Genomic DNA, 27,619 nt, shown 5'->3' with positions numbered 1-27,619 from the left:
TTTAGCCCCTCCAGTATATTGAGTGGCTAGAATAACCCCCCCCTCCAGCCTCCTCTTCCCTACAGCGAACCACAGACACCATCAACGTTTTCGACTCAGTTGAATTTAATTGTGTGAATAACATCTCAATACAGTAACCTGGAGGATGACGCCATGTCGGCTTCCAAAAGGTTAAGTCTGACAAGGATTATGCTTCATTTGTAGTAGCAGTCAAAGATTGGATAAAGAAGTAGAAGATTGTTTAAGCAGAACTAGATGTAGAATAAATATTCATTCAAGAGATTACAGAGAAGTGAGTTCAGTTGAAGGCGTTCTGGTGGCCTTGTGTCGCTTTTCTCTCTCTGTACATGTTGACGTAGGAGGTCAAAAGGTCGTCCATCTTGTAGCCCTTTGGAAAGGACGGAGGAGTGAATGGAGAAACACCAGCAGTCCAGCACGTGTCCCCTGACAGGATCTTACCTGAGAAGTCTCACACAGGAATTTGCTGCCCTTCACCAAACTGCCCAGAGTCATATGGAAGTAGGTGCTGCCGCTGCTCCAGTTAGCGATGTGGTTGAAGGGGTAACTCACCAGCACGTCCTGAAGGAGTTCCATGAGTTGATAAGCTGGTCAGAGATTCGATTTTCCGTCACTAACCTTTGTTTTGGGGTGCAGGACCGTCATTCCGTTCTTGTTAATGTAAATCCTGACGATGTCGGGAAAGTTCGGCTCTGACGTTTGCTGCGGTAGAGATGTTTGTTTGATGAATTTTGACACTTGAGCTGGGACTTTCACAAGCTGCCAACCTTGACTCTGAAGAACGCGCTGCCAGAAGTTGGCCAGCGGAAGATGGCCTTCAGAAAAGCCACCTTGGCCCCTTCAGCCGTCATATTGCCCTGTTTGTTGAAGGAGACGGTGATGCTCTGGAAATGAGGATTGATGGATTAGGTTGAGGGCTTTGCCTTTTGCCTGAGCTCTTTCCTCTGCAGGAACACGGAGTACAGCTCCATCTGTAAACCTCACGCTACACAACACACTAGTCCATAAATATCTCTACCTTTGAGAGTCAACGGGAACATTATCTGTAAAAGCAGTGACTACAGCTGCCACCACACCGAAAGGTCTCTCCACTCTGGTAGTGCACTGCATGGCAATGTCCCGTCTGATGCCAGCACCTAAACTCTATGACCGTTGTTGGGGTTCAGATATCTGCCTCCCTTGCTATTGCTACCAACTGGGTGATAAGGCACGTTTACCTTCTTCCACTCATTTTCAGAGAACGCCTTCAGTTGGTCTTCGGGCACAAGCTCTTTCAGCAGCTTTGGTATCAAGACCAACTGGCTTTTGTCGTTCTTCACTTTGACTCGCAATAGCAGTGCAGCAAGGGTTACGACATCCTCCTTGGTGGTGAGATGGTAGCCACTCAGGTACTTGGGCAGCTCCTGCAGACAACGATAGACACATTTTTTAGTGGTCTAGCGTCTAGTCTTCTGTGTTTGTGACTTACCTGAGGGAAATGGAAGATACGATCGGCTTCTGGGTCTCTGCCAGGGATCACATTATACCACAACTTCCTCATGAAAAACACAAGGTACTGTGTGCTGATTTGCCCACCTGCACAGCAAACACGTCATTCATCAATCATCTTTGTTGCTCTTCCCTTTTTCTGCCATAGTGGTGGCTCTCATACTTAAAATGCAAATATATATATATATATATTTACCATCCTGGTTCCGCTTGGACCTGCTGGACCAGTCTGTGATTTGTCGCAGCCCATCAAAGAAGTAGAGGGTATCACTCAAGCTAAGGAGCTGGAACGATGAGAAGATGACAAATTGATCTTCCCAGATGAGGCTTAGTTTAAAGCTGGAAAAAGTACCTTGTCGTGGACTTTGACAAAAAGGCTGAAGCCGTCTGCTGAGGACAGTTTGAGTTTGCTGGAAATGTTCTGAATCAGGTCTTTGATCCTGGTGTTGCTTGAAACCTCAAACACCTAAGGAGAAAGTGAGACAAATCCAGACCAAATGCTTGAGGGATTCTGTCACACTAGCGCACACCTCGTCTGTGTTGTTGGGGAAGAAGAACTTGTGGAAGATCTTGGTGCTGCTCTGCTGAATGGCCTCCACTTCCACCTGGTGTGGCGGCAGCTTTCGGGGCTCAGTCCTGCACGGAAACGGTAAATCTTCTGATGCTTTGTCAGTCTGACAAACATGAGCCGCTGAATTTGGTGCGCGGTCAGCTCATGGCTCGGGATTCGTGGGAGAAGTGAGAGCTTGCAAGATCGTATTTATTTAAGCTGAACCGGGTTCACTACTGAAGTCAAGGGGAGTGAAGAATGCCTGTCTGACCTTGAAAAACTTTGTTTCCACAAATGGTGTCAGAGGAAGGATGATCATGGGAGAGCCAAATGGGGTTGAATGAGGAAGACAATGGGAGTTGGGGAACCACAAGTGGTGTCAGAGGTGGAGTGGTCCCATGTCGCCAACACAGTGTGTTAAAAACCCATGAAATTCACACAATAAAAATTGAATGTGCCGCATCAGTGGCCCCTCAAATGGAAGCACAAAGAGGACCATGAGGGATAAGTGAACTAGCTTGTGAGGTATTCAAGAGAGAGTGAAGCAGGAGCATGAGGGGGTCCAAATGGATTAAGTGTAGATCGGGGACATGCATGACAAACGTGAGCCTTTGCCTTTTCTTTTTTTCTGCATTCTTAAATTCTTGAGAAAAGTCACCCTCTCCTCATTTCAGGGCAAATGTATTTCGTATCTGACGGGGCCTTTGTTTCAGTTATATGAGAGGTGTTCCCCCATCTGCACCGGGTGCTCACAATCCCCAAAAATTGCTCTTCCTCATGCCGCACATAGTGTCAGTCAAACGCCCCTCCAACCTGCAGAATCAGTCAGGTACATAGGATGTTTGTGCAATCTCTCTTTGATGTTTTTGTATTCTTCAATATATTATTTGGTTGCTAAAAAGCACATGATGCAGCCTTGTTATTTTGTTTGATACTTCCGGTAAGCTCACTATAAAATCCATTAAATGTTGAATGCAAACCTGCAACGTCATGTGATAGTCCCGGCTGACCACTATGCCACAGCACAGTTGCCATAGACTCATGGAAGTTGATCATTTTAGTGATTCAGTGAAATGTTGTCTTTCATAAAGCCAAATTGTCTGCATTCTTCTCATTTTTAGCCACCGCCAGTCACGTGACCTGAGGTAATAGAACTGAATGGGAACATCTTCAGCTTCAATTGCAAATCCAAACAAACCAACCCAACAATGATACAAGCCCCATTTCTGACTTGAAGCACTTGCCTCCCAAACTATCTGTGCATGTGCATGTGACTGATGTCCATCACAGATCACAGTCACATGGTTGAGTATGCACACAGACTATCACAACAATATTCCTGCTCTTTAGTGCTGAGGACTGTGTGCAACTTTTTCCCAACATGATCCTCCACTCTTAATGGAAACTACTCCAAACAGTTTGTCAGAACTCCCCATCACATTCTCCAGCCTCGCACACTTGAAGGTGAGGCACTCGATGGATGCACTCACCTCACTGAGCTCTTCAGTCGCTGCAAACAGTTAGCCGCCAGAGCCTCCCGCCGCCGCGTCTCCAGGAATTTCTGCGTGTGTTTGAGAAGCGGCTGACTCGGAGGAAAGAGGCCGCAGCAAAGCCACAGCAGCTGCCAGCCGTGTTCCATGCTGAACCTGAGCAGCAAGACCTTGTTGATATCACAGCAGTCTCCAGCATCAGAATACACAGCAATAGTTCAATACATTGTACTCCTAAATGAGTGCGTACTTGCTAGTGTTGCTGGTCATCTGCTTGATGATCTGACAGTAGATCTCGTCCCTCAGGGCCTCATTTTGTGTGGCAGGCCCAAAGATTTGGTCGGTGAGTTCAAGAGGGTCCTGGAGCTGCTTGGTGGGGTAGTCGCCCATGTACTTCAAAATCGGTGCACATGCATTAAGGAGGAGTCATTACTAGAAGATGACATTGTACTTGAAATCTCATTCAAAAGTTACATGTGTGGGTAAAAGTGGCACAACACAATACAGCATTGGATCCTTTTAGCGATTTGAACTATCCATAGCAAAAGGATATCAATAAAGGCCAAGCAAGCCTGTTGACTGAGATCAGAGTTCCCAGCTAGTTTTTTGAGGAGGGGCAGTCGGATGGGCTCGCGGGACATCTCCCACAGCTTTTCTGGAGGAGCGTTTCTGGACATCACCTGGCGGTTCACATCCATAGTAGGCTGCCTGCCAAAGGATGAAGGGTGTAAGTCAGAATAGCAACCGTTTGTGTGCCATTAAAACACAGAAGGACCCTGGTGGACACCTGAAGTACTCGAGGGAGTATTCTCTTAGTGTCGCCGCAGCCATCCTGTCCATCGTTCCTGTCTCTCTCTGATTTGCAAGAACTATGTTTTTCCTCTGGTTCGGGGAGAGGTTGATGAGTTTCTGAAAGAGAAAAGAATAAGCCTCAAGTTACAGGGAATTGTTGTAGGTTGAGTGAGTTTTGTGTCGGCACCAGAATCTCCTTCGAGGGTCTGGAGAGCGTTGGCAGGATCAGGATGGCCTCGGCAGAGACGGCTCCCTTCTGTCCCGTGCTGTCACTCTGACCCTTGAGCCAACCCCGTTTCTGAGAAAGCTCATTGTCGTCGACGATTAGGATCAGCTCTCCTTTCTTAAAGCTCAAAAATGTGGGGTCATCTGTGGAGGGGAAAAAAAGGAGAGTCATCAATCAGTCAGTTTAGAACGAGGCGTGACCAATGAGCTCAGACCTCGGCGGGGGACTTCTATCAGGGTCACTGCGTACTGGGAGCGCTCGGTCAGCCCGCTCAGGAACATGGTCACCAGCTCGGCCAGGTCCTCGCCTGAGGTGCTGCTCAGAATGAAATCTCCCTTCAGCGTCAGCAGGCTCACGATGTAACCCGAACCGTTGAGGTCCCTGACGTTGGAGGAGCAGGCACACAGTTAAGTTACAAGTCCGTTCACAGGCCTCCTTTCATCTTTGGGACAACATTACCTTGTGGAGTTCACGCCGGTCACTTCGGCGAATGAAAGCTCCAGGAGTCGCTTCTCTCGCTCATCCAGGAATGTGATGCCAGTCCAGTTCACAGCCACAATGAACTTGTTCTTGGGCACCATCGGTCCTGCACACAAACAGTGAAACATTTGACATGGAGCATAGCCTTTGCACCATTTATCAACAATTATCATTCATGTTACAAGCATTATATTCTTTCACATAATCTGTTTTGTCCTTAATACAACCTGAGGTAGTATACTTTTTAGTTTTCCTTTTTTTGTTATTATTTTTTTCGTTACTATCAGACAGAAAAATATGCAAGCATTCATACATGAGGGGAAGCAAGATGTAACAGTGTGCTACACGCCCAACAAAACCACTTCACTTGACCAAATCTATAAAAAGCCGGCTGCATTTCTGGACATCTTCTTCACCAGCACAGTCACTGTGCTGATGGATGACGATGATCCTGGCCAGAGGGGTGAGCAGAAGGAAACAATGGCCCAGTCACAACTGCATTTTATGACATGTAAGTGAGACATGAAGTCACTTCTCATGGGCAGAGCTGCACACAAATCACATCACTATTCAGCAGGAGGGAAAGTGTCCACCAGCATCTGCTGAACAACCATGAGTGGCAGCCACAGATGCACAAGGTATGAACTACCTAGTCACTTGTGGCGAACCAAAAGGAGAAGTGCAAAAGAACGATCATAGACACATGAAAAGCTCCACCCAGAAGTGCATGTGAGACTAGTTGATAAAAAAGTTATATGGGGAAAAACCCAAATAAGAACAGGATATGGCAACTCTGTGCTTTCTATGTGGGGAGGTAGCTTGTTGAAAACAGAGGAACAAAGATTCAACTTTAGTGGAATACATGAGATTCTCTCTCATCCATTGTTCTTCTCCTTGTGTCATGAGCGAATGTAGGAAATAAGACCAGAAACTGAAGCTGAAAGCTATGTTGCTCTGTGTGGTCACACACGTAACATACGTACCAGAAACCTTGAGGACCTCGAAGAACCTGGAGAACAACATGGGCCACTTCTTGCGAGCGTACTCAACCATCTCTGCTTTCACCGAGTCAGCACTTTGCCTGGTAGTTAAATACGACCCCTAAGAAAGAAGTGGGATTATTGCGTGAACACACCAACGCAGCATAGCATTGAAACTGGATTGTCAGATTTGAATGTCAGTTGCAGGCTGCTAGCCTCAGAGTTGATCCGTCATCAATCCTCGAAGGTCCACACCTGAGCATGAGCGGCGCTGATCATTTTCACCCACTTGCTCTCAGACTTGGCTTCCAGGAGCCAGGGCTGGATGCACTCATGTGCCACCTCCTTCACATTCTGAGGCTGGCTGTCTGAGCCGTGCTGAACGTACAAATGCTTTGCAGCATGCTGCACCAGATCGTCCTCCTGAGTCACAGGACAGAGACTTTAAGATTATAAATGTCAAGTACAAGACCACTCTGCACCCACCTTCTCTGTTTGGAACTCTCCTCGCGCCAGGCCTTTGATGATCTGTCTGTAGATGAGGTCGGTGCTGACGCCGTCTTCACTGCAGTCATGCCACGGTGTGAAGATCTCCTTGCGGAATAAAAGTTGCCACGGAGCATGTTGCTCCTGTCCGCCTTTCCTCTTGACCTCCTGCTCACACTGGGAGATGGCATCCAGCACGTGCTCCCGACTGCTGCCCAGAACCCAAACCTTCAACAAATCAAGTTGTGAGTATTAAAAAACAAAAAAAGATCATTTAAAAAAAAACAGTCTAAATAAGAGCAGGCACACCATACGTAATGTAATGAAATTATAGTTTGATAGCGGAGTTTATCTAATAGACAATGCATATCTGCATTTTTTGTATATAATTCACTTTTTCAATGAATTTTTTTTATCACATTAAACTTTGTTTCTTGACACTGGCATCCTCTTGCTTCAGTGCAGTGACATTTTTAGTGTGTGTAGTGCTACCTTGTCATACAGAGACACATAGAGAGAGAATCCAAAAACATCTTCCAGTTGCGCCTTCTTGGCCAGAGCTTTGCAGAGCTCTCTGGAGGTAGATGCTGAGTCAGCAGACAGGTTAAAGGAGCGACCATCCATCAGCGTCACAGTCAAAACTATGGGCTTCTTTGTTTTGGCTGCCTTGAAGGGACACAAAAAAAATGAAACGATCAGACGCGGGCAGCTGTGAAACCTTGGATTGGGAAGTGTGATGGAACACGTTGGCCTTCGAACGCTCTTGTTTCCGATCCACATTAAGTGTGGATCATGTAGCTCAATTGATAAACCAACTTTTAATAAAAGGATCATTATAATAGCTAGCTGAGAAAAAAGAAAGAAGAAGAGAGGATGAAAGTGTCATCCACTTATTTTGGAAGTTCTCACTGCGTCATGAAAAGGGATGAAACTGATCATAAGTCACTCATGTTGTTTTAAGAGCAAGTGTACCACAATCACGTGTGAACATCTTATTTGCCTTATTTGACCTTGTAGCATAGCTTTACCTGCAGCTCCACCCAGGACGGAGGTTCCCCCCTCACCCCGTTCGTCACCGTGCGACGCAGCCGGTCAGCACAATAGGCGGAGTAGTCTCCGGGAGCAGAGCGGATGAAGCTCTGCAGATACTGAGAACAACAGGAGAAGACATGAGAAGTAAAAAAAAAACCAGACAAAACCATTGAAACCAGTGATGTATGGTGACAACAGAAGTGTAACCAGGAAGCGAAGTTTCAGCAAGAACATTTTGGCCCAAAGTAACTGATGTGTTTTCCGGTGCGCTGTCGGTCATGTGACCAGCTGCGGTTGAACAGAGGCCGGAAAACATGGATTTATTGATCGCAAAACAAAATAGAATCAGTTAAATAAACCAAATCGTTTATGCTGACGTGAACATGTCAACGTGCGTGTCCGACAGGCGGGATGTAATATTACTGCCACCTGCTGCCGGATAGTGCTCATTGCACGCGCAATATTTTGTAACGCCAATAATGCGGATAAAATATGCAAACGGCAATAATAGACTGGGTAGAGTCACTTTATTGGGTCCAAATGCGGGTGGAAATGTGAGGTTTGGCGTAGCTAACAGAGCAGTCGACACATTTCACACTCACTGCAAGATGCTAATTCCGCTTGACACATTGTGGTAGTTATCACAGGAAAACTGTGGCGTTTCAGTTTAGTATGTGGTGTCATTTAGTTCATCAACCACTGGCCTTCTTTGTGTCGTTCTGACTTTTTATACAAAAAATGTTCCTCTGTCCAGTTTCAGAATCACAACATTCAGTTACCTTCAGTAAAAAAGTAAAATACCATAAGGATAATTGTCTGTAGACGCATAAGCAAAAGAGGGAGCTGCACAATACCAGGCACTATTATACTTATGTTCAGTTAATATTACAATGGTTGAAGGTGATATAGCGGCAAGTTTCCTCGAACAAAAGTGCTCACTTCGTACCCTCATGAAGTCTTTACTGGGGGGGAAAATGCCCAAACAGAGGGAGAGCAGGATCCAACCGCGGAAGTAGCTGTTGCGATTCTTGTTTTCTTGCAGCTGCTTGCAGATCTGACAGTAGATCTCGTCCCTGGAGTCAGAGCCCAACAAACGCAGTCAGAGGAATTCATCAGATCACCGTTTTTTGGAAAATTCATCCACCTCAGGTCTCGTCTAATGATGCCGTATCCCACAATGATGTGCAGCTTTTCCATGACTGAGAGGGGTCTGTCCAAGGTAGGTCCTCCACCACTTGTGACAGAGCTGGACATCTGGCCTCGCAAGCGTGGATCGTTGTTGGTTGGTTTGTTTGGTTCAGGAAGGTCTCCCATGAATCGCAAAATCACCCACCACACTGTCAGAGAAGCCTGAAAGACACGACAAGAGGAGCTTGGTTACTATGTTAGTGTGGCTGGTGAGAGCACGCAGAGAAGTTCAAGTGGTGTTTGAGGAGCACCGTCACATCCTCTTGGTCCTCGTGGTGAAGAAGCGGCTGATGAAGCTGTTGACGAATGTGTGTCGCAGTGGCTCTGGACTGGAAGTGCACAGCAGCAAATTTGGAGAAAGAGTAGTCATCCAAGTCATCGTAGTCTTCTTCTGGGAGACCTTCTTCCATTGGAAGGTCATCAATGTCGATCTCCACAGGGAAAAGCCTGTTGGTGTCCACACTCTGGAAATACACACAATAATGTGGCTTTTTTTCTTATCAACTCCACAATTCCACTTTGTTCAGGCTGGTTTCAGTCAAAGATTTTCACAATAAACCATCAGTGGATGTGTAACACGGGTCTCAAACTGATCCACAAAGAACCAAGAACCAACAGCACAGGTTATTAGTATGAGACTGAGACTGTAAAATGCCCATCCACTGCAGGTCATGGTGACACTGGCCAGACTCAGCCACTGGCCAAGGTTTGTTTACTCAGGTAAAAGAAGTAATACAGTGTGCAGCCTGGGCATCAGTAGTCAAGGGACACAGTATGATTAATGTTTTTGTCGTACTACCTCGGATCCCACGGAAGGCGGCCCCTCCTGTCCCGCAGCAATTGTCGGCAGGAAATCAAAGAAGCTATCCACCATCTGTGACGGATTGTCCATATGTTCTGAGAGAGACACTCTTTCCTGCCGCCGTGACAGCACCTCTCGCAAGGTATCATGATCCTCCACGTCATGAAAGATCCCTACTCTTTTGTTGGTCATCATCTGAAAGACAAGAGGCTTTCTGTTTAAAGTAGAATCTCCAATAGCAGGGAGGTGAACTGGAGGTAGAATACATTTTCTCAATCTACACCCGCCTACGTTCATATTTGCTAAATGTCTTTACGTTTTTTTTAAATTAGTTTTTCTATCTGACGAGAAAACAAATTCACAAAAAGAATTTGGATTAAAAAAACAACAAAACACAATAGTCCAAACATGGGTCACCCAAGGGTCAATTCTAAAAACAGCTTACATGATGCTCTTTAACTCACGCTGAACACTGAAAGAGCACATGTAGTGGCTCAATCTGGGAGGGAAGCCTGGCCAATGCAACAAAATCCTGAGGTGATATGGCAAACTGAATATGATATTATACTAACGGGCAGTAGAGACATGGTCTTTTACCCAAATTTTGAACTTAATTCCCTCCTTCCACTGCTTTGTGTCATATAAAAACATGTAGAAAATGCTTTTTCTTTTTTATTCTATTCACATCATATTTAGCACTTGTCTTGCTGCCGCCTTTATATTTTACATGTGCATTTGATATTGTTACCCCACACCACATGTTCATGTATGAATCATATATGTGGGCTTTTTCTCTTTACTTAACAATTATCCCATGTAGCAGAGAAGGTGGTGTGTGTGAATGATGGTCTGTCTGCAAGCTCTGCTCAAAATCCAAGTGAGAAACCGTTGAGCTTCTGACAGACAAAGTGTAATTGCACTGTATTTGTAATTCCAATAAATTGCCAGACATACTGTTACGCAGCCTCTGTGATGTGGGTACTGTGTGTGCAACTTTTTATTGACCTATTTTTGTACAGGTGTGTGAGGTCCCCAGCAGTCTGCTAGATGGATTCTTACATCTCTCCTCCTCTTTCTCGCCAGGTATCCTCTGACATGCGCCTGCAGCAGGATGGCCGCTTCACGTTGCCTCATGTAGTGCAGTTGAAGCTGCCGAGACCGGATCTTTGCCTGAAGCCGGGCGAAGCCCAGCTGCATCTGCAATGAAGTTTACAGATGAAAGTCATCCCTCTGTCGGTTCAATTGATTTGGTGAAGCTATTTTGTTTTGTTTTTTCATTTTAAACTAGAGATACATATAAAGCAAACAAACCCTTCTGTACTGCTGTTTGCCTTTGTACCCTCTCCAGTTCTTCTGGATGATAACAGCAGCTTCCCTTTTCCTCAGGAACCTTTTCCTGTTCCAATATAACAAAAGAGGCAACTATCACAGCCATTCATGATTATCATTCATGTGATTTTACTTTCCACCGAACCTATGAGCATAGCCTCTGAGCACTTTCTGAATCAAAAGAGCTTTCTGGTTCAACTCTTTCATTCGCTCCAGCTCGAGCAGCGTGTCATGCGAGTCCTGTTATAAATAAATAAAAACAAAATAGGAAACAGTTCAAATGAGGATATAACATGCTCTTAAACCTACTCATGAACTTCCTCACCTTCAGGAATATCTTTGTCTTCCCCGTCTTCCAGTCGCCCTTTCCGTGGAGCACAAACGTGCAGATGCTCTCACAGCACTTGGCTGCACTCTCCTGCAGGGGCAGAATCAGCTCGTGCTACAAGCCTCGGTAGGTTAGGAGCTGACTTATCACATACCGTTTTAGGGTCGCAGCGGTATGTTTTCAGCAGCACCCTGTAGCGCTCCAGGAACTCATCGAAGGTGTATCGTACAGGATACCCAGACTTGCGGATGCGGATCGTCTCCATCATACCAGAGTAGCGCAGCTGACGCATGCACAAGTCTCTGTCGAAGAGCTGGAACACACAAGAAAGAAATGTGGGTTATCGTGTTGATTCCTGGCCCAGAGTGGGAAGGCAGACTCACCAAAGGTTTTTTGAAGTCGTTGGGTTTGATGCAGCGGATGAAATAGGGCTGACATGCTCTGAGGGTTTTCATCAGGGAGTCCAGCGACTGACGGAACTGGCCGCTCAACGTGGACGCTGGCTTCTTCCCGTCACTGGCTTGCTGTGCAAACATATACAAGCAGAAATGATACACACAACACTACACCCCCCACTGAAGCGTCACGTACGAACCCGAACAGTGCTGAAGTTTTTAGTCATGATCATCTTGGGGTTGGTGTTGGCTCTGGAGCTGGAGGCCACCTCTTTGTGGAAGACTTGCTTGAGGAGGTTGTTGGACGAGGTTTCCACCAGCTGAATCAGGTCTGAGCTGAGGGCGTCGCGGTTTTTCTCAAGGAAACCTTGAAAAGAGACGGACGCGGTGAGAATACACGATCACGTGTTTCTCCGTCTCGCTCTCACGATTACCTGTTGAGTTGTAATAAACAACCCCAGCAAAGTGGTTGATGCCAAACTGTATCTCATAGGAGTTTTTAGGAGGAATATAAATGTTCCCTTTCCCGTGGTTCTGGTTCAGCTTCTGGATCATGGTGGCATCCGTGCCCTGGCAAACATAAACCAATGTCAATTTTTCTGTTTTCTCTCAAGAACGTGTCACCGTCTGACCTTGGGGAAGTTGCTTTCCTCATCGATGAGAGCCAGAATGTTCAAGCGCTTGTTGGCCAGGACGTCAAGGGTGTCTCGGTTGTCCTTATAGTCGATCTGCGTCCAGTTGATGTTTTCGCGCGCATACTCTTCCTGCTCCAGCTTGAAAACATGCTTGACAAAGAACTGCTGCAGCTGCTCGTTGGCGAAGTTGATGCAGAGCTGCTCAAAGCTGCGAAGAAAAACTGTTACACGCTGACAGACATCAAACAGACTAGTGCACCAACCTGTTTTTAGTGAAGTCCTCAAAGCCAAAGATGTCGAGAAGCCCGATTGACTGCCGGTCCTGACTGGGCTCCTCGGGTTCCTTGTAAACAGCTGCGTTGATTTTGTTCACCACCCAGATGAACAAGCGCCCGTAGATTGCCTGAGAAGAAACTCACTGTACCCTCAAATGGAACGATTCGTAAATTGTCTCATGAATAAAGTTGCAGTAAAATAAGTATCACATTTGACAGTGGCATACCTTGACAAAAGCGTCTCTACTGTCCACGGCCTGAGCTGAGGTCAGTCGCTTGGTCACGCTCTCTCTGCTCGTGGAGAAGTAGTGCTCAGTCAGGCTCTTCTCCAGCATTTCAGACTCCACCTGGTGACAACAAGGACAGTGAAATTCATCGTTGCTGAAATGAAATTCTCATTGAAAAACTCATCTGAGTGTACCTCTAACAGCTGACAAGCCATTTTGAAGCTGGCCGTGGTTCTGATGTCACAGGCCTCCAGGTTATTTATAATGGTGCCTGGACAGAGAAAGTATGACTTGAAACATCTGCGGGTAGAAATTAGAACTCAGGACTGGGCGACCCTTTACCTTCAAAAACAATATTTCCAATGTGCAGGATGGCAGCGAGAAGTTTGAATATTTCCCAGGTTTCATTCTCAGTGAACATGAGGATCCTCAAGGCAGAACGGAAGTTGGCATACTCCTTCACGTCGTCACGGCCGTCGCAGCCCACACTGTTCCCCTGTGGGTGGAGCACAGAATATAGAAACATCAGGGAGCTTTCTTTAAGAGCGAATCAATCACACATTTTAAATCTTTCCTCTGAAACTCAGAGGAAGATGTTTTATCAAGACAATAAGGGCCATGAATGCATTTTTTATGTAAACATTTGTTGACTCCAACAACTCAACATAACAGATAATGTTAGGAACATTGTTTAGAGTGACTAACACTGAAGCGGTTCAAAGTCATGCAAAAAGCACAATGTTATAAACATTATTGGCCCCTCTTGTGTAGATAAAAATCATCCTTTAAGTTACTTAAGAGATAAAAGATATTAAAAAAAGATATTAATTAAAGGATATTAATGTTAATGCTATTTTTTTTCAGCATGAATCTCACAGATACAAAGTGAATTATCGTTCTTTTCAGCAGGTTAGTGACAGCAGTTAGTAGATGAATCATTTTAGGTTACTTGACAGAAGTTACAGAAGATAAATCATTTTATTTTTACCATGGTAATGTAGTTGTATTCAGCAGCATTTCCAAGAGAAAGGATCTTTTTGTGCTCTGCTGGCATTCCCATCAGCATGTAGTAGAAGATATGGTAGTTCCTCTCCTCGGGGGCCTGAACATTAAACCACATGACCTTGTGTTCACTAGTGTATTGGAACGCATTGGAAAACACTTTATCTTCTCACCTGGCGGCACACCCTGGACTTCTCCAGCAAATACTGCTCAATTCGAGCCCCATCAATGACTCCTCCCTGGGTGAAATTGATGTCGATGTACTTCCCAAAGCGACTGGAGTTGTCATTGCGGACAGTTTTGGCATTGCCGAAAGCTGAGAGCGGAACACTTTTAATGAGAGGGTTTTTCAACTTAACGTGTCTCTTCTGGTTGTGTACCTTCTAAGATGGGGTTGGCTTCCAGAATCTGCTGGCCGATCCACGAGCGCTGTCCACTAACTGCAGCCAGGAACTGCAACATGAGCTTGGTGCTTTCAGTCTTTCCTGCTCCAGACTCGCCACTATCAAAAGACCAATGTGAGGTTCAGACTTGTAACTGACGCACTCAAACGTGACTTTTTAGTCATCAATGTTTTGAATAAAATTTGAATACCACTGCCAATCCTACTAAGTCTATAGATTTATGAGAAATTCCAAGGTCACAGAGCGCTACAACCAACCAAAACGCCAAATAGTGGCGTAATGAAACATTTATTTGTCTGTAATTTCCTCAGTACTTTGGCACAACCTGATAATGCAGCATTGGTTCTTCTTGTTGCGACGCATGTTGAAAAAGCAGCTGTCCGCGAGTGCAAAGACGTGAGGTGGCAGTTCTCCCAGTCGGCGGTCGGTGTACTTGTGAACATGCTCCGTGGTGTAGATGGGCAGCAGCTGGTATGGGTTCACTGCCACCAGGATGGAGCCTGTGTATGTCTGAACACAGAGGAATGGGTCATAACAATGAACCACTGCTTTGGTGACAACATTCTGCACATGTCTTAGGACCTTTTAACCAACAGTTGGAATTTCCAGTTTTCACAACATCTGTCTCCAGTTGGTGCAGTAACTACTTGTGGCTAATGATGAGGATTCTTTTGAAATAATGAAAACATGTAAATTCTAAAGCATTAAGTTATTTTGTAGGTGCAGGTGAAACGCTCCAATAAGTATTTCTGTCCAGGTACCTTCAAAGTATCAGATTCTTATTTTTGTGACCACATATTTGACTATATATTTCAAGAAACCAACCACGTTTGAAGTTAAATCTTCTTCTTGTTTTCTTTTTTTGTTTTCAAACAGGTCTGTAACAGTATTTATGTTTCTATGTTTCTTCATTCCCACCGTGTACTTATACTACATAAGTAGGTAATAAACAACTTATTACTACTTTTCCAATAAAGAAACAATAAAACGCATTTTGCTCACTACATCTTGTCGAAAATAACTGAAAAAAAAAACTGGACTAAGCTGAAACTAACACAGAAAAGACTGAAACTAATAAAAACTAGTACTAGTACTAACTAGTACTAGTACTTCTAGTTCTATTAGTACTAGTACTACTATGTATCGCTTTGTAACGTTTTTCTTGTACATGGCTGACAGAAGTTTCACTGCAAACATCAGTTTTACAAAACAGTAGGAAACAGACATTCAAAATTATTACCCATTCTCAAGCCCGGTATGGGACCAATACCGGTATTGGACTGGCGTAATTACTGGTACTTCTAATGTCAAGGGACTATTCTTCAGTGACCAAGGTCAGAGCGCGAAGAGGACAGAACCGAGGGTATTTCTGCAGTAACTTGAATTAGTGCATGTTAGTGTGCAGTAGCTGAGGGTTCAAACTCTTCCTCGCCGGAGCGTCTCACCACAATATAGCTGCTGGTTTTGGTTATGAAACACCATCATCGATGCTGTCCGAAGCACAACCCACACACACACCATGCAATGAAGACGTAAATGACATGTACCATGGCATGACTTGAAGGTTATGAAGCAAAAGCAGGAAATAAGGGTGTGAAAGGTTCACCGTGTCCTTATATCCTAAAACACTTTTGGCCATGGCTTTGACTCTGATTCAGACAATGTACTGATTTATATTTGTCCATTTACTGATGCAACTTGTCTCCAAAAAGGCTCCTTTATTTGCAACAAGGCTTGTTGGTTGCCATAGAGACGAAGAGCACTCTGATAAACGGCAGGGCAAAGTCTCCAGCTGAGCCAGTGACACACACCAATAAGCATTTGGACTGCAGATTATCAGCATCATAAAAGTGGTTGTGCGTGGAGGGAACAGAAACCTACATAGATGATGCCCTCCTTGTGCCGCACCAGGAGGTTCCTCAGCAGGCCGGCCTCGTTCAGGTCGCCCAGCCTTATCATGTCATCCACACCCTTGACAGAGGTGGGGTGCATGGGCCTGATGGTGCCCTCTGAAGCCTTGGTGATCTTGTGCTCCTGCCATACACACATCAGATACACACATCAAACATGGCTTGGACTGGACATGACAAGGAGAGATAGAGATGAGTACCTTTCCTTCATCATCGATCAGCTCTAGCTTTCCACTGCTGGAAACTTTGACCTCTGCCCCGATTGGCACCCCGACACCATTGTCGACCCACACAAAATCCCCCTTCCTCAGATGCAGCATACCTGGCCCTTCAACCCCCCACGGTGACGGACAACAAACAAGTCAGTTAGCTAGCAGCTCTACATCAGACGGCAATGAGAAGAATAACCCTGAAGACAAAACATGACATTCAGGTGAATGAAGATTTTGATTCATCTAGATATGTACAACAGATGAAAAGCATAAGCTTACCTGGGTGTCTGTCCGAGGCCCTGCAGCTCAGGTAACTATCCCTGGTACGACAGTGCAGCAGGAAGCCGTCCTGCAAATGTTTATTGCTCTTTGACTTTGCTCCTGCCAGCAAAGAAACACCCAATCCCACAGGTCTTCATATAACGCCTCACCTCATCATAAACAACACGTCTGCAGTCACACACTCAATTTGAATACATAAGTGACATAAGACACAAAAGATCAAAAGAATTTTTTTTAACCGCATCAGCATCAAGCACCTTCAATGCAGGCCACATGACATACACAGGTCGTCCATATATCCATGACAGGGAAGAAAATAAATTAAATATACCTGCCACAAGGAATAAATCCAATAATTACTTTAGAAAACGTACCATGGGTGCTGTCCAAATATACTGGAAAACAACACAAATAGAGATGAAGATAAATTTTAAAAAAAGTTGAAATATGGGGCAGTCCCATCAAAAATCCATCATATAAATACATATTTTGAAGAGCCACCAGAGCTGCATGATTCTCAAGTCTACTCAGAGTGAATATGTGCATCTGTAAAGATATGGGTTGAGAGACCAGCAAAGACACAGAAGATAGAATCATATTAAAGGAGTAACATTTCAAAAAGTAAGGACACAATCTGGAAAAAGAAATAAGAATAAATGCAAACACTGCTGAAGTCACCTCAGAAAGTCTCTCAATTATTAACCTTAAATGACCACCGGTGGTTTCCCAAACACACTTTTCCAAAGGATTCCAGCTGGAGGATAAAACAAAAGCAGACATAGTCTTTTGTGTTGTCTCAGTATCTTTACTATAATTACAACGACAAAAACAATGTACACAAGCCGAACGCGTCAGGCTCATATCTTCTTTTCAACTCTGCAAAATGAATTGTTACGTCACACAACACAACATGTTTTGAGTACAAAAATTGAAGAGGGAAAAAAAACAGGTCGATGAAAAACAACATTTACATACATTTACATGAATTCAATGCGACCACTGCACTTCCAATGATGGACCTTTCCAAAATCCACTTCTTTTTTTTTAAGAATCAAAGAGGTGTTTTCTGAGCGGCTGAAATGTTGACATGACATTATGCACATGGATCATCTATTTCTCAAATTTTCAGTTTCCGTTTGGTACTTTCCTGGAGAACTACATAAACGTTCCTGACCGTATTGAATGTCACATGTACGGATGCAGTAAGGCAGCCAAATTAAAGAGTATATCCAGCAGCCCTACAGCTATATACTCGGCACAAAAACAAAATTTCAACAGCAAAATGTCCTGAATGCGTTATAGCAAACAGAAATAAACCAAGGCACAGACCAATGACAACCACAATTTGAATTTGGGATCTGTCACGCTGCTGTTCTCATAAGTGGAATGGACCAGTTGGTGGGGGGCAGGAAATGAGATCACATTGATGTGGTGGATCGCACAGCTCACAATCCTACAATGTTTGTGTGTCTTCATAAGAACCTGACAGCCTTCACTGCTGCACAATCCTACTGTCGCTGCACTCACCCTCGGGAAGACAGGAAGGGTGCTCCTGATTGTATGCAGCAAATCATAGCACCATATTCTGAGCAATCCCCTCTCCAGTGGGGACAATGATCGTAACGTAGCAACAGTGGAGACGGTCCTGCTTACGCCCGTTCTTTGCGTTTCAGTTTGGAGGACTTCTTCACCGTGCTGTTCTTATTGAGCAGCTTTAGCACTTTGTCCTTGTGATCCAACACCTTCATCATCGTGTCGCGGGCCTCGGTCACCTGGTCCATCACTAGTTTACAGCGCTGCATGTTTCCCTGGAAGAACACGACACTTTTAAAATGGCTAAAACTACTCAATAAACTAATAATACTGTACAAAATGTGACAATTTGCAATCATGAAACACATTCCACTTATTCTGCACATTTAAAAACGGATCTGGCTCATCGAACATCACCTGTATAAGCTCATTTATTCGATGCAGGTCGTCGTCGGCATTCGCCCTCTTCTTTGGAATCAGACCCTCTTGAAGGGTGGAGAGACGGCTGTACACGTCATGCTCCAAATTTGACTGTCAACAAACAACACCGTGTTTAGGAAAACACATCATACACAAAAGTGAATGAAGCACCATTTTGGGGTTCACAGTTGATGCAGGGTGCCCTCTGCTGGTACCATTAAGTAACCATAGAATGGTTATTTGGCTTACCTCGAATATGTGTGTGTGTGTGTGTGTGTGTGTATATATATATATATATATATATATATATATATATATATATATATATATATAGTAGTGTTGAGTAGACTTGTATATGCATTACTGAGTAGGTCACCATCTGATGATCAGCACATCAGACAGTGACACATCTGTCGCAGATACACTCATCGGACTTGCAGCCAAACTACTCACCAACTGCCTAAGTTGTGCGGCACACAAGTGGATTTTCCATCCTTGAGCTCTACAGGCAACTCCTCTTTGATTGGCCATGTCCTGCAACGATCCTTTTTTCTCCTCTGAAATGAGCCGAAAATTCCGTTGAAGCACTGAACTTTACATAAAAAAAGGCTTTGGTCCTTCCACACTCACCTTTGACCCGGATGTCGCTGTATCTTTGAAAGTGGTGGTAGGCAGCTTTCCAAGGGTTACGGTAGTGTCGCAGCAACGTAACCGGAGGCCGAGGACGGACTGGAACATACCGGACTCCCTCTTCGTCTGCAACAAAGATCGAGTCGGTCAACAATGCGCTTGTGTTGAAATTCCCTGAAAAACTTTCATCACATACCAACATATTCTCTGGGTGGGGATTCACGCCGCTCGGCTCTGCCGCTGATGGGCCTCCCAGGGGTCTTCTCCTCATCTGTGCTATTGGTCTCCATCATCTCGGTCTCCTCTGTCGAAATAATGTGCTGCTGCTTGCGTGGTTTCTTTCTTGGCGAGGCACCAGGGATGAGATCGCCTGTGGCTGGGATGTTCAGGGAGGATGCCTGGGCTGGTCCTGATGACAAATTCATGGAGGAATCTGTGAGGTAAAAGGCGTATTTCCCACCTATGACAATTATATGCCTCTAACTGGTTCGGATTTAGAAAAATAAATGTTGCGTACCAGGGTGAGAAGTGTCCATGGACTCATGTTCCTGCTTGATCTTCATGTCCGGGCAGGTGGAGCTGGCAGCACAAGCTGCAGTGCTACTGGCCGCGGGCTGCGTGGGAGAGGCCACAGTGTTGCCCATTGAGGCGGGGACAGGAGGTGTAACAGCCATGGCAGCTGGCAAGGCTGACAGTACAGTGGACGGCTGGGATGGAGGCACTGGTCCGGGGGTGGCCAGCATGGTGGGGATGGCTTGAGATAGATGCTGTGTACTGGAGGACACGACCTGCTGCTCCCCTCCCTGTGAAGGCAGTGCCTCAACAGTGGCCATGACAGGAGGAGCGACGGCCATGTGCACCTCGGCTTTGGGTTTCACACTGAAGGAGAAATCAAAACGTTGGCGTTAACATTCAATGTCCACACAGAAATAGCAGCAGAGAAACAAAGTCGTTGTTCTGAAGTAAACAAAGTAGGCAAAAAGAATAATAGACTGCCAATGCAAGAACACTGTACAATGAAGCCACTGCTGCAATACAATTCAATCAAGCAGTGAATTACAGAACAGAATGACATAAAAAGACACGTATCAACAATGGGTGTATAATTTACACACATAACTTGTGTAAACATCCCAGGGTTCCCACTACCTCTAAACCAGGGCCCATTATGTTGACCTGCCAAGGCAGAGTTGGTAGATCACAGAGCCATGTGGGATGAGCAAAACCTGACAGCACAACTCACGAGTTCAACCATGCATTAATATACAAGTAACGTCCGACCTACGACCGGGATCGGTTCCGACCGGATTGGACGTAAGTCGAATGCCATATAGGAACTACTGTAGTAACTGTCGTATGCGCATTTCCAGGCTGCTACATGCTGCGGTGCCAGACATTGAATAATAAATAAATAAATAAATAAGCATCTGCTGGCCGCGGTCATAAGTACAGGTGGACGTAAGTCAAGCAGGTCTGATGTTACTTGTAATGCTCAGCACATGAGGGGCTCAGGTACGGTCACTTGAAGCCGAATAGTCCCCATGATGCCATGCACCACAGTGGGCCAATCACAGTGGTTGATCTGGACCTTCATCACGGTATCATTACGTCCTCTACAGAGTGGAGGCTCACCCAGCAGGCCGGGGAGATCCTGCCGCTCTCACAGCACTCTCCATTCTGCCAGAGTTGGCTTCGCTGGGCTGGGCTGGGATCAGGTTCTTACGAACAGCACTGTAAGAAAAAAAAATGGTTAGATGCAAGTCAGTCGAGCCATATATCGGTTTGGTCTGTCATACACCTGAGGGCACTAGGATAATGTAATCCAACCTTTACATCTAAAACATTGCATGTAAGGACTCCAGATCATCCCATACAACTAAGCTCCACATCACTTGTCAAAGGTTGAGCTCACCTATCGTTTGTCGTTTTCTTCCGAAGGATACTGGGTCGAGGAGACGAGACCAGGGTGGGAGCTGCTCCTTGACCATGTGCCTGCACCATGGTGGCTACAGGCTGGGTGGCACCAAACGTGCTTATTGGGCTCGCCACAAATCCATCAGTCAAAACAATTCCTGAAAGAAAGACCACACTAGAACTTAGAAAGATCGTCATACATGTTCGCAGCAGCGGTCTAAATCTTATTACCAGATTTTGCCTCAGCCTGCTGTTGCTGCTGCTGTTGCTGAGTGACATTTGGCGTCTGCTGTATTCCCTGTGTGGCTATCGATGCAGATGTGTGCAGGCCCTGCACTCCGATGGGTGTGGGCTGAATGCCCTGGGCCGCAATTGGAGCTGGCTGGATTCCTTGGGTGCTGATTTGGGCGGAGGGTAGACCGATCCGATCCACGGTCATCAGCTGCATGTGGTTCAAATGGACAGTGGTGGCCACGCCCACTCCCCCTTGAGTGGGCAGTGCTGAACTTGGGGCTTGTGGGGTCACTAGTTGAGAAGGGGAATATGATAATATCATGACATCATCTGATCATAAGTAACAACATGCAAACAGGATCTTACCAGGATACTGGCGAATGGTGGACACTGAGCTACTGATAGGGGTGTAGGTCTGTGTCAGAGGGTAGGACGACGAGTAAGTTGGTAGGAAGTACTGGAATTGCACTGGCACAGAGGGCCTGTAAAAGTAAAAAAAGGAAGTTTCTATAAACCAAGGACAAGCAAAAAAGGATTCAGCCAAGAAATACTTTTTATTTCTGAAGATGAGTTTGGAGCGAATGTCTGACTTGGTGTACAATTGCCATGGCAGGCATAGCTGGAAGGAATAGGTGGACTGGATTCCAAACACAGTCTGAATGAAATCTGTCAATATCTCACCTGTTATCACTCCTAGCCTCCATGGTTACTGGGTTAGGAGAAGATCGATGACCTTGAACAGGAATGAGGCTGGCTCTTTCCCCAGGGTACTCAGGTTGCACGCGAGATGAAGAGTGAGCAATAGGCTGAGGGACCACTTTTGCTATATAGGCAGAGCAAGACTTGGTCATCAAATGTGCAAAAGGCAAAGCAAAAGCAGCCCAGAATCAACAGCAGTGCTTCGGTGATCAAAAAATTACACACCAACAGGAATGGCAGAGGTGGTGACTGCAGTAGCATGTGAAGAGTGTGATGCCATCGTCATGGTAACAATCGTGTTACTGTTCATTTGGGTATGAGGAACGCCACCTGGAAAAATACAACAAGAGAAAATATTAAGGTTTGTTTAAAGTAACTGACCTTCTGATCTGATTTAACTGTGGACAAATAGGTTTGAGAAGAGAAAATCCAAGTACCTATTGCTGTAGTCGATGGCACCGTGTTGGTAGCAACAATTGGCGCAACAGTGGCAGCTGCAACTGGAGTTACAGTACTGAAGATTGGCTTCTGTAGATGGCAGCAGGTCTTTTTAAGATGCATATTCATATTCATATTTCAGTATGGTGGTTTAAAAACAAGCATTTACCTGTGTCATTGTATGGGGGGGTTGAGGTTTCTGAGCGCCAATAGCTGGATGAGATGGAAGCATGATCCTTGTAGCAGCTTCCCTGGACGTTTGAGGCCTCTGAATACTCACAGTGGCCGGTGGAGGATGAATGGTCAGTCCAGGCCGCCTAAAGTTATTGAGAAAGCATCTCATTGTTTGGACAGCTTTGTGAGGAAGAAACTCTGAACATGGAAACATGCAAGTTGTTAGATGCAACTGGATCACTAGTCAAAAGGCAGTGAGGTATCACTTTCTGATCAGAAAGCATTTCAGTTGAGTCTAAGTGAGTTGACGTGTGTGCGCAGACTGTGCTACTTACCCATGAGTCACCTCTGCCGAATGTGTAGCCGTTGGACTAATGACAGGAGACTGAGTTCTGGTTGCGGAAATTGGGGCCACAACTGTTGGGAGCACAGCTGTAGAGGTTGTAACAGCAGGTCGAGACTAATAAATGCAAAAACATACATGGCAAAATTAGAAACTTTCTTTCTTCACAGCTCTCGTCAGAGTCGCAGAGTGCGCAGCGAGCACCTGAATAGGCTGGTGGATGATGTGCTGCACAGTAGGCTGACCAGGCCCAGCACTTCCTCCAGTTGCTGGTCGCAGGACAGTTTTTGAACTGGACATGACTGCTGCTGCAGCAGCGCCTGGAGAACAAGAACATGATTTCAGATTCAGCAGAGAACCTAGAGACAAAACATGAGTTAGAAATGCTTTCTATGTAGCACCTCTAGGTAAATGAGATGTGAAGGTCTGCGGGGGCACAGCAGGGGTTCCGATCTGCAGTGCTGGTGCGCTGCCACGAATTATCTGAATGCCTGTTGACATCAGATGGTGCAAGTTGCTCGAGTGACCCTGCGAAACACACCAGTCACAAATCTGAAGCATGTGTCACCCTGAAAACATCAACGGCGTCAGAAGCTGACTCACCTGCTGACCACTAATGGTTGCAACTGGAATAGAAGGGGTGGTAGCCATACTGCTCTCTACCGTCACAGTAATATGGCCAGGCACCTTAGAAGGTATTGGGATATGACCCTGGTTGGAAGTTGGTGCTGGGGCTATCAGGCGACTTGGCATAGGTGACTTAAGAACAGCCTGTAGAAAACCAAAACAATGTCTCATTTGAAAGATGGATGATCAGTTGCGATGTCAGTAGAACATTCCTTTTAAAGTCGATGCAAGTGAGTACAATCATTTCACTTCCTTCCACTTCCCTTAAAAAATGTTTCCCCATCAGCCCTTTAGTAACGTCATCCAAAAATAATAATTAATAAAACAATACCTTCATCTGCCCGTCGGTAAGAACTGCTGGCTGACCCAGTTGGAGGTGTGTGGGGGCCAACGTCACTGGCGTGCCAGGTTGGATGGACACCGTTTGTGGAACAACCTGCTGGGGACCGTGCGTCTGCACCTGCGGGTAAGGCCTGACCACCATCTCCTGCTTATCGTCTCTGAATGCTAGCGTTGCCCCACCGACCGGAGGAGGGTGATCTTGCTGCCCATGATCGACATCTCGACCACTATCTCCATCTGGTAGAACATGCAAGAATTATTTGCTAGAAATGATTTTCCATTAAAAAAAAGGGTGCGTAAGACCAACTACTCTGTCACTACCACAGACACTTGAACATTATTTCCATCAAAATAAGTAGTAACCTTGTGGATTTGTTGGCTGAGTGACAGCTACGAGATTCCCAGCCACAGGGAGTTGAGGCGCACCAGTGTTGGACGCTGGAAGTCCGTGTCGAGGATACTGCTGCGAGCTCATTCTGAGTTATTCTGACCTAGAACAGAACAAGAGGAGAAAGGCGATCGCCTCAACAAGGAGTCTCTATGGTCAGACAGCTCGACGCACACAGATGTGGAACATGAACGACTGCATGAAACCATACATCACGCTACAAGCCCGAACCCGACAGGCACAAGTTGAACAGGCGGCGCGAAGACAAACATTCCCATTCGGGCTCCAAACACAACAAGGGCGTTGAAATTCATACTTTTATGGAAATGCAATTCAGAGCACATAAAAAAGGCGACCATTCGCAGGACCTTTGTTTACCGTCAAATGAACAGTAAAATCTGGACTAGCAGGTTGGAAAGTTGCTTGTCAAATGTGACACAATCCTGTAGAGAAACCATCGACGCCTCGTTGCATTTGCTAGAATTGTCGAACGCGGTGTCGGCCTTCTGGGTGTACACGTTTAATGACCGCTGGTTCGAGTTCGGCAACCTTAAAACTACACAGCTACGGTGCTAACAAGCTACTACAACAACCTAGCCACAAGCTAACGCGAGACGGGCTAAAGCCGATCGTTCTCATGTCGCTACACGGCACAAAACTATCGGGGCAGGACTCGTGTTTCGCCTCGCTGCATCTCTGCGAACATTACCGTTTCGAGAAGTTAGCGGGTAATGGTGGTTTTCTTGGATTACTATTTTTCCCATTCGTCTTTTCTTTTTTTTCCTCCAACATGTAAGCCGGAAGAACGCTGGAGGAGAACCGGGGCCAACTGTTTGTTCAGCCAATCAGCGATCAGACCTCCAAAACGAACACCAATCGGAACTCGAGGTTTGCTCGACCAACATTCAGGAGCAGCTCCTTCTTTATTACTATTATCGTTGCTGGGGACGAATAAAACTAAGACGATCAACTGGGGAAAATGTTGTCATGTCCTTATTTGCGGTTTTATTGACTTTTACGATGGAATAGTTCATTGCTTCTATCTGTTGGTGTAATCCACTTCACTTTCTCAAAACAGTGTTTGTTTGTTTGTTTGTTTGTTTTTCAAAAATACGAAACAAACGCGTCAGTATGATTTTTATTTATTTATTTTTCTCAAAATTGCTATATTTCACAAATACAGAAAATGTTCTACTTGTGAACACTGACGAAAACACAATTTAGAAACTGCTTAATTTTTGTTTCTTATTTTCTTATGAAAACAAGATCGATAGTCAATGCTCGTAGCTGGAAGTCACACACATCTGAAGGAGGATTCCCGCGCCACATCTGAATGGCGCTACTACGCACTCAAAACATGACGTCAACACGAGGCGTTGCACTTCAGTGTGTCGCTCACGCAATGCACTAAAGAAACACTGGAGGGCAGAAGAAACTCGACTTGAGTTTGGCTTTTTGTGTTTGGGCTAGGATTCACCTAGAAGAGAATTTTTTTTAAAAATTACTACAGTACTACAACTGTATACGTGGACAGGAGACCCCAAAAGATTAATCAGGATCAGAAAAAAAATATTAATCCCAAGGGAAATTGTGTTCGTAACATGCACTATACACAACATATCACAGTCAATTAAAAAGAAATAATATGATAAAGTGCAAAAAAAAAAGCGATACAAAAGAGCTTAGAAAACAATGTGCAAGAAAATGCATTTCAAGAACAGAAAAAGGTGCCAAAGAATCCTTCATTGTCATTTTTTCAAGGATGAATTGTATGTTTTTATTGCCACAGGAAGAAAGGACCTCCTGTGGTGCTTGGTCTTTGAGATGGGTAGTCTCAGTCTGTTGGTCCATGTGCTACTGTACTGGACCAGGAGCTGATGCGGGGGGTGGGTCTGTTGAGTCTGTTTCGTGTCCGCCACCGTTAATCTGCGGCCCCAGCGAACCACAGCATACAGAACTGCACTGGACACCACCGACTCATAAAACATCCTCAGCATTGTCCCGCAGATGTTGAAGGACCTGAGCCTCCTGAAGAAGAAGAGATGAGTCTGACCTTTTTTGTAAAGGGCCTCACTGTTCCGAGCCCAGTCCAGATTATTGTCTATGTGGATCCCAAGATATTTATAGTCCTCAAAACGAACATCTTGCATGATATACACCATTTCAAACTGGGGAACAATTTCCTCTACAATTAAAATATTTGTAAAGTGGACAGTGTTGTGAGTGAAGAAGAGTTGCCACCATCTCTGACTCTTTTTTTTTCAGCACTGCCACAATCTTGGCAATTCCTCAGATAAGGCATCTCTTTTGGGAAGATCACAGAGTGTAAATGTACAGTAGAAAAGCACGTGTTGAATGGCCAGCATTGCTCTGTGTGTCACATTTCAGGAAAACTGGAAATGGGAAAAGGAACAGGTTTTTTCATTTTATTGGTGTTGTTGATGGACACAAACCTCCTGAGGGATCGTCACTTGTGTGCTTTGGAAGCAAATCCTGGAACACTACTGGCAACTTTAATTTCCTGGTAACAAGATTAATAAAGTTCTCTCATATTATTAGCAGCTTTCTCACTGAACCCATTGAACGCTGAACACAACAATGCGTGATAAATGTCAGCATGTATGTCTGGCATGACATTGACAGCACTTAAAGAATTCTTGGCTTGACTAAAGAGCAAGTAATAATGCCATCAGAGATCACCATCAGCCCTGTTTTCATTCGCTCTGCCTTCCATCCATATATTTTCTGTTACAATATAATCATGGTGTAACAAGGCAGGGATTATCTGCATACTTTCAGCAACAGTTCCACGCACAAGTATGTCATTGTGAACAATTAAATGGACCATAAAGCGTTATAAAACATTCCTGCATGTTGAGGCATGACCACTAAATTCCACAGCTGCACTTACACACACACAGACACACACACACCTGCCGGTATGTTGATTTTACAGGCAAAATCCCTCATGACAAGCATTCTTTGGATATTACTGCTGATGAGTTAAGAAGTGTATAATAACATTGAGCTGTGATGGAAAATGTCATCCACAGGCTCACAATACAAAAGCAACACATCAAGAATACGTAGTAACTTAATGAATGTTTCTGAGAACATGTTTGGTATGCTCTTCTGTCAAGGGACGACAATACTTCACCTCATGTCTAAATCACAGAAAATAAGATGTTCTTTGACCTGGAGCAGCATTTTTCCACGTTCCATGTTTATATTATGAAAGTGATGCGTCACAAAAAAATCATTCAGAGCAATAGAATGCTGCACATGTTTACAATAGAGCAGCACATTTAAGCTTCACTCTGTTAAGGGCACTCCAAGATGTCACATT

General features: G+C 45.0%; 2 protein-coding genes across 3 annotated transcripts; both read right to left on the bottom strand.

The window, feature by feature from the left end:
- Positions 1–100: 100 nt before the first annotated feature.
- LOC128760107 (unconventional myosin-VIIa) lies at positions 101–16,128 on the bottom strand. Its single transcript, XM_053867122.1, is given in 43 exon segments — positions 101–388; positions 460–579; positions 637–720; positions 786–902; positions 1,236–1,421; positions 1,487–1,593; positions 1,703–1,790; positions 1,859–1,972; positions 2,037–2,142; positions 3,547–3,702; positions 3,797–3,950; positions 4,100–4,254; positions 4,334–4,455; positions 4,526–4,707; positions 4,779–4,945; positions 5,024–5,150; positions 6,028–6,145; positions 6,280–6,447; positions 6,511–6,738; positions 7,003–7,176; positions 7,539–7,658; positions 8,489–8,615; positions 8,687–8,892; positions 8,982–9,194; positions 9,530–9,727; positions 10,592–10,729; positions 10,844–10,928; positions 11,007–11,101; positions 11,187–11,279; positions 11,344–11,502; positions 11,573–11,713; positions 11,785–11,951; positions 12,019–12,154; positions 12,217–12,480; positions 12,482–12,622; positions 12,722–12,841; positions 12,916–12,992; positions 13,064–13,217; positions 13,710–13,823; positions 13,897–14,039; positions 14,104–14,225; positions 14,453–14,637; positions 16,009–16,128. Coding segments are annotated over 43 exon segments (6,072 nt in total). The 5' UTR covers positions 16,120–16,128; the 3' UTR covers positions 101–298.
- Positions 16,129–17,330: 1,202 nt separating this feature from the next.
- On the bottom strand, positions 17,331–25,098 carry sap130a (Sin3A-associated protein a). Of its 2 annotated transcripts, none has more exons than XM_053873368.1 (21): positions 24,983–25,098; positions 24,249–24,376; positions 23,875–24,122; positions 23,520–23,687; positions 23,318–23,444; positions 23,121–23,236; positions 22,909–23,033; positions 22,569–22,716; positions 22,399–22,489; positions 22,187–22,291; positions 21,944–22,085; positions 21,629–21,744; positions 21,260–21,553; positions 21,027–21,186; positions 20,747–20,845; positions 19,632–19,993; positions 19,311–19,547; positions 19,115–19,240; positions 18,938–19,041; positions 18,482–18,595; positions 17,331–18,339 (listed from the first exon to the last, which is right to left on the bottom strand). In XM_053873368.1, the coding sequence occupies exons 2-21, from the start codon at positions 24,358–24,360 to the stop codon at positions 18,181–18,183; spliced, it is 3,153 nt and encodes a 1,050-aa protein (XP_053729343.1). In that variant the 5' UTR covers positions 24,361–24,376; positions 24,983–25,098; the 3' UTR covers positions 17,331–18,180. The 2 variants fall into 2 exon arrangements, with proteins under 2 accessions (XP_053729343.1, XP_053729354.1); XM_053873379.1 differs by having other exon boundaries at positions 19,311–19,523.
- Between the last annotated feature and the right edge of the window lie 2,521 nt (positions 25,099–27,619).

Source organism: Synchiropus splendidus, chromosome 1 (assembly GCF_027744825.2).
Source record: "Synchiropus splendidus isolate RoL2022-P1 chromosome 1, RoL_Sspl_1.0, whole genome shotgun sequence".
NCBI classification, from domain to species: Eukaryota; Metazoa; Chordata; class Actinopteri; order Syngnathiformes; family Callionymidae; genus Synchiropus; species Synchiropus splendidus.
Note: the sequence above shows the minus strand (reverse complement) of the source record. Positions and strands in the feature narration are given on the sequence as shown.